The 10,582-nt window shown below is 32.6% G+C and overlaps 1 protein-coding gene and 1 pseudogene across 1 annotated transcript; one reads left to right on the top strand and one right to left on the bottom strand.

Moving 5' to 3' along the window:
* Positions 1-1,136: 1,136 nt before the first annotated feature.
* Positions 1,137-2,301, top strand: LOC145133185 (uncharacterized). The gene has a single exon (XM_079068118.1). The coding sequence runs from the start codon at positions 1,198-1,200 to the stop codon at positions 2,152-2,154; it is 957 nt and encodes a 318-aa protein (XP_078924244.1). The 5' UTR covers positions 1,137-1,197; the 3' UTR covers positions 2,155-2,301.
* A 7,325-nt stretch (positions 2,302-9,626) lies between these two features.
* LOC145130943 (secreted RxLR effector protein 161 pseudogene) lies at positions 9,627-9,971 on the bottom strand (annotated as a pseudogene).
* Positions 9,972-10,582: the final 611 nt, after the last annotated feature.

Here is a 10,582-nt window from a genome sequence, read left to right as displayed (position 1 = left end):
TTTCCTTTCGTAGAATTTGAATACTTCCTCTTTAATCTCGTTGAGCTCAGTAGTCCAACGACCGTTGATCATGAGGCCATGCAAACGATTCCTCCTATTCTTGTTGTTGATGTAACCATGGAAAAACTTAGTATTTTCATCCCCATCAACAATCCATTTAATTTTGGCTTTCTGTTTTAGGTCCATGGTCTTCAATCGTTCCAACTCTGTTATCTTTTTAATCCCATTGTTCCAATTGTTCACCTCCTCAGTAGTGAGAGGTCTGAATTCGGCAAGCTTCTCAAGTTCATTGACCATATTCTTTGTATCACTTAACTATTTCATTTCTTTCAGGCCCTCTATTTTTCTCCACTTCTTAATCGATTCTGTTAAAAATCTGAGTTTGACAGCCGGATAAGCATCTAGAGTGCCATAACCCATAAACCGGTTCCATGTGTCAATTACCACCTGATCAAAACCCTCTCTTAATAACAAGGAGTTGAATAGTTTGAACGGGATTGGTCCAAAGTCGGTAACAACAGACAGCAATGTGGTGGGGCTATGATCAGACAACTCCCGCGGGTGGGCCTTCACTGCACTAAGGGGAAAAGAAGTAAGGCATCATTTCATCTTCTTATTTTAGTCGCTTATTCACCACAACCAACAGTTTCAATTGAAAGGTTGCATAACAATTTTTTGTCATTTTAGCAAAAAAAAAACTAATAATAATCAAAGTCTTAATGATTAAGGCTATGTTTGGGTCACCACAGCTAGCTGATAAGCTAATTAAGTTTTCGATCTGATCTTTTTTAAGTTGTCATGTTAGGCAAACCAAAAATAGTTTATAAGCTAACGTTTTAAAAAGTTACTTAGACTAGTTTCTTAAGAGTTTTTTTTTTTTTTTTTTTTTTTAATTTTCCAAATATATCCCTTAAAAAATTATAGAAAACATTTTTTTAAAATGTCCTTTTATGTCATTATATAAATTTCAAACATATTTTTTAAATGCCCTTTTATGTCATTATATAAATTTGAGATAGACTAGTGGCTCATATTAAGAGGATAACTTATAATTCCTTCCTGAATCAAACCATCACAAACTGTGAAATGTTAGTTTCCCGTTATTTCTTTTACTAAATCTTGAAACGCGTTTTTTTTTCTCTATAAAGTTGATAGACTTGCCTGATCTTTTGTCACTGAAAACTCTTTAGACTACAGATGGAATCCAAAAAGATTTTTCTTCAGTTCCTAGAATTCTTGAAGAAATGGATCGTGATTATGTCGAAAAATAGCAAACTAATGGCCATTGTAACCTCGATCTACATCATCATCGCGTCTCTTTTCTCCGTCTTGAACATCTCTACAGTCAAACCAATGATATTTGATGTTGTCACAAAATCTATGATGCTACCTTCTCAAGATCCACAAGGCCCTGTTTTTGCACAAGTTCAAAATACGATGCAGAAAGAGTTCAAAATATTCTTAGGCACCGAACTAGCTTTCATTGTAGGCCTATTCATCACGTCTCTTATTGCCCAAAATGCAATTATTTTGCTAATTGGAGCTGCTCACAAGGACGAGAAAATATCTCATATAGATCTGATCTTAAGGATGCCACAACCATTAAAAAGGACCTTCATCACTTCTTTTCATGTAACACTTCTCAGAATTGGCTTTCTCTACATTGGTTTCTTTTTCGTAATGGTTCTTATCATAGTGACTTCTGGGAACAAGATTGTATCAAAACTGATACTATGGGCGCTCGTGGTTCTTGTTGTGAGCATGTATCTATATTTTTCAGTTGTTTGGGTTCTATCCATGGTGGTTTCCGTGCTAGAAGAGTGTTCTGGAATTGAGGCGTTAGGAAGAGCTGGGAGGCTTGTTAAAGGCATGAAGTTAAAAGGGTTTCTTCTGAACTTTCTGTTGGATCTTCTATCATATGTTTTCTTTCATTTCTTCTCGAGGATGATGATGGTTAAACAGCCCGCATTGACTCAGGCGATCTTGCTTTTTTTTCTGGTGGGTTTTATCTGTTCGATAACCATGTTCAAGTTTCAGGCATACACAGTTTTATACTTCGAGTGCAAGAAGAATCATGGTGAAGAGATTGAGCTACATGGGAGCGTTGAATATAGTAAAATACCAAGAGTACCCCTTGGTGAAGAACTACTATAAGATTTACTGATGTGTTGTATGTTTCCAGACCACATAATCGTCTGTTGTGATCATGTATTGAAATATTCTAGCTAGCATCCTTATTTTGCTACTTGTATAAAATGGCAATGTTTATGAGAAATGAATACAAGGTAAGCTGGTATAAAATTAATGTCCAAGATGAAAACTCACTAGCATAAGTTTATCACACTAGAAAGTACAATTTCTATCAAGATTCTATTCCCAATGGAATATGCAATGCCTTTTCAGGCGCTTATGCATCCCAGTAACTAAAATGGGTAATTCTAAAGGCACAAATTCAATTCCAAATACAGGAATGAGTTGATTGAATGATATATATCATTTACTAAACTTAGCCATTTTTAATATATTATATTAAATTTGTCTCTTAAACTAATTATATATATATATATAGATCAATTTAGAAGCCCCTTATGGAACAGTTCCTGCATGTGATTAGCTGTTTTTTTTTCTTTTCTACTTTATTTTTTGTTATTTATTCATATTTTTATTGTTGGTGGATTACACGTGTAAATAACTGTGGAAATACGTGTCCGACCCTTCTTCTCCACCGTTTTGTTCTCCAACATGCCTGCACAAGTACCATCCTCTTTATTTCTCTTTACATCACCGCTTTAAGGGGGTGTTTGGGATTCCTTTTCAAGGGGAAAAGTCCTTTTTGTAAAAGACTTTTTGTAAAAGACATTTTTCCAAAAGATGTTGTTTAAAAAGTGTTTGGGATTCATTTTCAGGGCTCTTTTTCATTTGTCCAATTTTTGGGTGAAGTATTAACATATACACCAGATGATTGAATATAGTACTTAACTCTTTGTTTTTTGTTATTTATCCATATTTTTATTGTTGGTGGATTACACGTGTAAATAACTGTGGAAATAACTGTCCGACCCCTCTTCTCCACCGTTTTGTTCTCCAATAACATGCCTGCACAAGTACCATCCTCTTTATTTCTCTTTACATCACCACTTTAAGGGGGTGTTTGAGATTCCTTTTCAAGGGGAAAAGTCCTTTTTGTAAAAGACATTTTTCCAAAAGATGTTGTTTAAAAAGTGTTTGGGATTCATTTTCAGGGATCTTTTTCATTTGTCCGATTTTTGGGTGAAGTATTAACATATACACCAGATGATTGAATATAGTACTTAACTCTTTGTTTTTTGTTATTTATCCATATTTTTATTGTTGGTGGATTACACGTGTAAATAACTGTGGAAATAACCTCCCGACCCTTCTTCTCCACCGTTTTGTTCTCCAATAACATGCCTACACAAGTACCATCCTCTTTATTTCTCTTTACATCACCGCTTTAAGGGGGTGTTTGAGATTCCTTTTCAAGGGGAAAAGCCCTTTTTGTAAAAGACATTTTTCCAAAAGATGTTGTTTAAAAAGTGTTTGGGATTCCTTTTCAGAGCTCTTTTTCGTTTGTCCGATTTTTGGGTGAAGTATTAACATATACACCAGATGATTGAATATAGTACTTAACTCTTTGTTTTTTGTTATTTATCCATATTTTTATTGTTGGTGGATTAAACGTGTAAATAACTGTGGAAATAACCCTTCTTCTCCACCGTTTTGTTCTCCAATAACATGTCTGCTTCGTTTGTCCGATTTTTGGGTGAAGTATTAACATATACACCAGATGATTGAATATAGTACTTAACTCTTTGTTTTTTGTTATTTATCCATATTTTTATTGTTGGTGGATTAAACGTGTAAATAACTGTGGAAATAACCCTTCTTCTCCACCGTTTTGTTCTCCAATAACATGTCTGCACAAGTACCATCCTCTTTATTTCTCTTTACATCACCGCTTTAAGGGGGTGTTTGGATTCCTTTTCAAGGGGAAAAGTCCTTTTTGTAAAAGACATTTTTCCAAAAGATGTTTAAAAAATGTTTGGGATTCCTTTTCAGGGCTCTTTTTCATTTGTCCGATTTTTGGGTGAAGTATTAACATATACACCAGATGATTGAATATAGTACATAACTCTTTGTTTTTTGTTATTTATCCATATTTTTATTGTTGGTGGATTACACGTGTAAATAACTGTGGAAATAACTGTCCGACCCTTCTTCTCCACCGTTTTGTTCTCCAATAACATGCCTGCACAAGTACCATCCTCTTTATTTCTCTTTACATCACCACTTTAAGGGGGTGTTTGAGATTCCTTTTCAAGGGGAAAAGTCCTTTTTGTAAAAGACTTTTTGTAAAAGACATTTTTCCAAAAGATGTTGTTTAAAAAGTGTTTGGGATTCCTTTTGAGGACTCTTTTTCATTTGTCCGATTTTTGGGTGAAGTATTAACATATACACCACATGATTGAATATACTACTAAACTCTTTGTTTTTTGTTATTTATCCATATTTTTATTGTTGGTGGATTACACGTGTAAATAACTGTGGAAATAACTGTCCGACCCTTCTTCTCCACCGTTTTGTTCTCCAATAACATGCCTGCACAAGTACCATCCTCTTTATTTCTCTTTATATCACCGCTTTAAGGGGGTGTTTGGGATTCCTTTTCAAGGGGAAAAGTCCTTTTTGTAAAAGGAGTTTTTGTAAAAGACATTTTTCCAAAAGATGTTTAAAAAGTATTTGGGATTCATTTTGAGGGCTCTTTTTCATTTGTTCGATTTTTGGGTGAAGTATTAACATATACACCAGATGATTGAATATAGTACTTAACTCTTTGTTTTTTGTTATTTATCCATATTTTTATTGTTGGTGGATTACACGTGTAAATAACTGTGGATCTTCTATCATATGTTTTCTTTCATTTCTTCTCGAGGATGATGATGGTTAAACAGCCCGCATTGACTCAGGCAATCTTGCTTTTTTTTCTGGTGGGTTTTATCTGTTCGATAACCATGTTCAAGTTTCAGGCATACACAGTTTTATACTTCGAGTGCAAGAAGAATCATGGTGAAGAGATTGAGCTACATGGGAGCGTTGAATATAGTAAAATACCAAGAGTACCCCTTGGTGAAGAACTACTATAAGATTTACTGATGTGTTGTATGTTTCCAGACCACATAATCGTCTGTTGTGATCATGTATTGAAATATTCTAGCTAGCATCCTTATTTTGCTACTTGTATAAAATGGCAATGTTTATGAGAAATGAATACAAGGTAAGCTGGTATAAAATTAATGTCCAAGATGAAAACTCACTAGCATAAGTTTATCACACTAGAAAGTACAATTTCTATCAAGATTCTATTCCCAATGGAATATGCAATGTCTTTTCAGGCGCTTATGCATCCCAGTAACTAAAATTTGGCAAGATTGACTTACGTATGTTCACGCCTATGAATAAAGGAATTGATATTTCCTCGATAAAATCAATTTTGGAGAAAAATCAAACACTGTTTTTTCTTTGCAGAAATTAAATTGTCTCCTGACTTTTATGTCTATAAATATTCATACTCACTTAATATTATGACACGTGTCATAATATTATGACATGTGTCATCATTTCATATTACTTAATTATCTCATTAAGATTATCCTCCCTAATAAATAAAAAACTTTTTGTCACATGTCATTCTTTAATAAGTTTTGACACTTGTCATTTTGTAATAATTTCTAAATAAATAATATTCACATGTAAATTTATGGTTTTTTCTAATTTTTAAAATTAAAAAGCCACATAATACTTATAGTTATATATGTAAAGTATCAAATGTAATAAATATTATACTAAATTGTAATTAATATGTTTCTTCATTCGTTATTTCAAAATTTTATTTTAAGAAATACTTATTATTTACATTTTAATATTTTATTTTTTTTAATGAACTCGTGTAATATACGGGTTTTACACCTAGTATTAGAAATATATCAAATAAAATTATAAACATAAAATATAGGAGGCAATTTAATTTCTCTTTTTCTTCCATGAAAGTTCACAATCAAGACCGGCCGTAAGGGATTGAAGGTGTGTGACTGCAGTCCCCAAAAAAAAATAGGGCCGATTTTTAATCTTAGTCAAATATTTGAATGAAATATATACTAATTCAGCTGGCCTAAGCAGTGGCACATGCTTTTTTTTTATCACCATTTCACGAGGGTTGGATTCACACTATAGTTTTTTTGTATATATTAATAACTCTTTTTTTTTATTCACACTAGTTTTTTGTATATATTAATAACTCTTGTTTTTTTGGAACTCACATCCTACCTAGCCTTATTTGTGTTGCTTTAATTATATTATATTGGGTATAATTTTATCATGAATTAGAAAAAAATGAGTTTTTCTTAGTCTTAATTATTTGGTTTAGCTTATGTTTGCTATTTTTATCAAGGATAATATAATAATTTTCATTTATTTTTCTCTTCCATTTTAGCTTTACCAAACATTACACATATTATCATTTCAGTCTTATTTAGTAACATTGGCATATATAAAAAAAATTTCTCAAAAACAGAAATTGTTAACGTCATATTTAGAGTCCATAATGTCACAATTAATAAAGATTTAATGAATTGATAATAATATCTATTAAAATGATATGTTGAAGAGTATTGATTATGAAGAGTTGGTAACAACTTTGTTTACAAAAATACTATGAGAGATGTAACTATGTATGATTGTATATTGTATTATCATTTTTTTTATTGTTTTTACAACAATTATCGATTTATCATAATATCAATAAATTTTGTTTATATAAAAAAACTATATTTAAGGGCATATTTTTACTTTTCGCATAGGATCCTCAAAATCAACCCGACGACCCTATTCAGAATATATGTCATGAATCGATCAAACATCAATTTTTAATGTTGAACTATTCAAGATCCTGAATGGAAATATATATAGGCTAAAATTTCTTAGAAACGTACCAAGAATTAAGTCAATTTACAATGTCCCTATCAATTCTCTCTCAAATCTTATTCTATTTTTCTTCACTGTCAAATTTTTTATAAAATGTGTTTTTTGCCGCTCCAATAATCAACCCTTCCGTAAGCAATTGTTCCACTAACATCTGTATTGGAATAATATAGACCTACAAAAAGAAAAAATAGATATAGAAAAATGCTAATATACGGAGGAAACTTTTCTGCATAGTTACATTTATGGTCAAAAATACAAAAACCATAATTATTTATTTATCAACATTCAGAAAATTTCTTTATGTAGAAAAAACTTTTACATTTTTTTTAGCTTTCATATTAACCAAAATATCCGGTTTTTTAAAAAGAAATATTGGTTGTTTTGTTATATTTTTCATTTTTAGGGTAAAATGGAAACAAAAATAAATGACGTTGCCTCTTGTCTAAGGTAAAACGTAAAAAATATATCGTTTTCTCAATGTCCATTTACTCAACAAAAATAAGTGACATTGCTTATTTTTTTCATGTCAACCTAAAACAATTATGACACAAAACAACCAATAACTTCTTTTAAAAATTGGATATTCCGGTAAATCTGAAAGGTAATTGAAAATGTAATGGTTTTTCTACATATAAACAAAATATAATGGTTTTTTTGAATGCTGGTAAACAAATGGTTATGTTTTTCTATATTTTTCCCTACATATATTTATATATACTATAAAAAACATGTATTAACGAAATGAACTGTGACTTATAAATAAAATATTATCAAGAGACTTCCCACCAAACTTCTATATTAATAACAAGTGATTATCAACGACTGGATTAGCGACATGTTGTAACCATTACAAAAATGTGCAACATGAGTACTTGTTTACCAAAATGATTCACCGGGTTTACCTTTTCAGGTATAGCGACGGATTTCCGATAGACTGGAGATGGATAAGTGTTGATAAGAAAAGCCAACGTTGCTGCTCTATCATATATCAGTAATTGTTCTGATATTAGGATCGGATATGCCACCATTTCTACTTTTGTGCTGACTTATACAATGTATGTTGCATATGTGTGTCGCCTTATCCACATTTAGATAATAGTAACACTTAGTCAGTTATATCATTCATCAGTTATGTACCAAAGTTTTCATTAATACGTATGTTGCTAATAGTTATTGCATTTTGTTGTAACTTTTGAGAAATAAATTTGTATGATAATTTACTTAGACACCCACCCAAAAGATTTCATAGTTCCCTCCTTTATTTTCTGCTCTGCTCAGTTGATCGCCACCAATCATTGTACCTATTATGGCCACAGACCATTGCCTCCACCATTACCTATTACTTGTTGCCAATTGTTGTCTTGATTCTCCTATTTTTCTAACTATTTCTCTCTATACATCTCTCATGTGCATCTGTATATTATCATATTTAAACCGTCTGGACAGCCGGGTGGAATAATCGGATATAGTGAGCGGGATAGCGGGTAGCTAGATAGTTGGGTAGGTAGTTGGGATGGATAACTTGGCATGATAGCAAGATAGCTAAATAGTTAGATAGCATTGTTGGGTAGTTGGATAGAAGATGTTGGATAGCATAGCTAGATAGTTTTTGATTAAAATCACTACTAGAAAATGTCTTTAAATGTGTGTCATCTTTTATCATCATAAGATGAAGGAGAAAACACGAGAGACACTTCTTATTTTTGCATGTCATCTTAAATTAATATCCTTCTTAAGGAAAATATTAGAATATTAGAGGATAATATTTCATAGGATTCGTGTTTTTCTCTTTCCTATGATTTTGGTAGCAGTATACTTTTTCTCCTTTATTTTTGCTTGTTATCATCTATATAATAAAGGATATTCCTCTATCCCATTCAAGGGTGGAGATTATTAATTTCTACACGGTATCAACCATACTACCCTATCCCTATTTTCTTTTGTTGCCATACTCTTTTCCCTGGCTGATTCATCCTCTCTTTTTTTCTCAACAATGATTCACATGATTTCTGTCAAACTATCTTCATCTAACTATCTTTTGTGGAGAAAACAAATATTTTATCTTTGTTGGAAGAAAGAAGGACTTAAACAAGAAATTATGATACAGAACAGGAGAACAGGAAAAAACTAAAGCACAATTTGTTGTGAAGAGATTTCTTATTCAATATTTTGCCCACATTTGATTGAGTACACAACCATATAAATACCAAAAAAAAAAAAAAACTGACAAAGCTAGAAATAAGCAACTGCTAATACTAATTTATGGGTTATCATGGAGCACTTATTTGAAATTAAGTAACAGCTACCAAAAACAAAACTGAAATCTTAAATGCTAAGTAGTGGGACAGAAGCTACTGGAAGTTTTGAGCACCATTATTCAACACACCCCCTGCTTCAAAACTTGTTACTCCCATACGGAACTTGAAGAAATTATGCTTGACACTTGGAAGAGACTTTGTGAGCACATCTGCAACTTGCGCGTTAGTTCCACAATGCTTCAAAATGATTTCTTTCTCAGCAACTAAATCACGAATAAAATGGTAACGGATGTCTATGTGTTTTGTCCTGATGTGGAAGGATGGATTCTTTGTCATTGCAATTGTTGGTTGATTGTCACAAAAGATTTATGTTGGGCCAACTTGCTTTTGGAGAAGATCAGCAAGTATCCTTCTTAACCACACAACTTGAAAAGCCGATGATGTTGCTGCAATGTACTCCGCTTCTGATGAGGATAGTGCTACAATATCTTGCTTTTTTGAGCTCCATGAAACAGCACCTGAACCAAGAGAAAAAACATAACCAGAGGTGCTCCTTCGATCATCCAAACAGCCACCCCAATCACTGTCAGTAAACCCATATAATTTCAGATTAGGTACATTTGAGTACCAAATCCCAAACTCAACCGTTCCAATTATATAGCGAATAATCCTCTTTGCTGCTCCTAGATGATGAACTGAAGGACTGTGCATAAATCTTGAAACTTTGCTAACCGGAAATGCAATATAAGGTGTGAGTTAGGTAGTTCAAGCCTCCAACTATACTCCTGAAGTGTTTCACATTCGCCAACTTTATGCCATCCTTTGCAACAAGTGATACATTCATATTCATCGGTGTTAAACACGGATTCACATTCATCATATTGAATCGTTTAAGCAAGTCAGCAGCATACTTTTTTTGACAAATAAAAATTACATCATCACATTGATTCACCTCCAGGCCAAGAAAGTAACGTACCAAGCCTATATCTAACATCTCAAATTTTTTTAATCATCGAAGATTTGAACTCAACAACAATAGATTCACACGACCCCATATAAATAATGCCATCTACATGGATGCAGACAACTAAAAAATCAATTTTACCTTGCTTTTTCACATAGAGAGTAGACTCACTTTTACTTCTATCAAATCCGTTTTCTTGAAAGTACGAATCTATCTTGTTGTACCACGCTCGGGGGGCTTGCTTAAGCCCGTATAAGGCTTTTTTCAACCTCTACACTTTGCTATCATCACCATATGAAAATCCTTCCGGTTGAGAGACATACACTTCTTCTTCTAGCTCTCCATTTAGAAACACCGA

Source organism: Lactuca virosa, chromosome 8 (assembly GCF_052849685.1).
Source record: "Lactuca virosa cultivar CGN04683 chromosome 8, Lactuca_virosa_CGN04683_v6, whole genome shotgun sequence".
Taxonomy (NCBI): Eukaryota; Viridiplantae; Streptophyta; class Magnoliopsida; order Asterales; family Asteraceae; genus Lactuca; species Lactuca virosa.
This window is presented reverse-complemented; position numbering and strand designations above follow the sequence as displayed.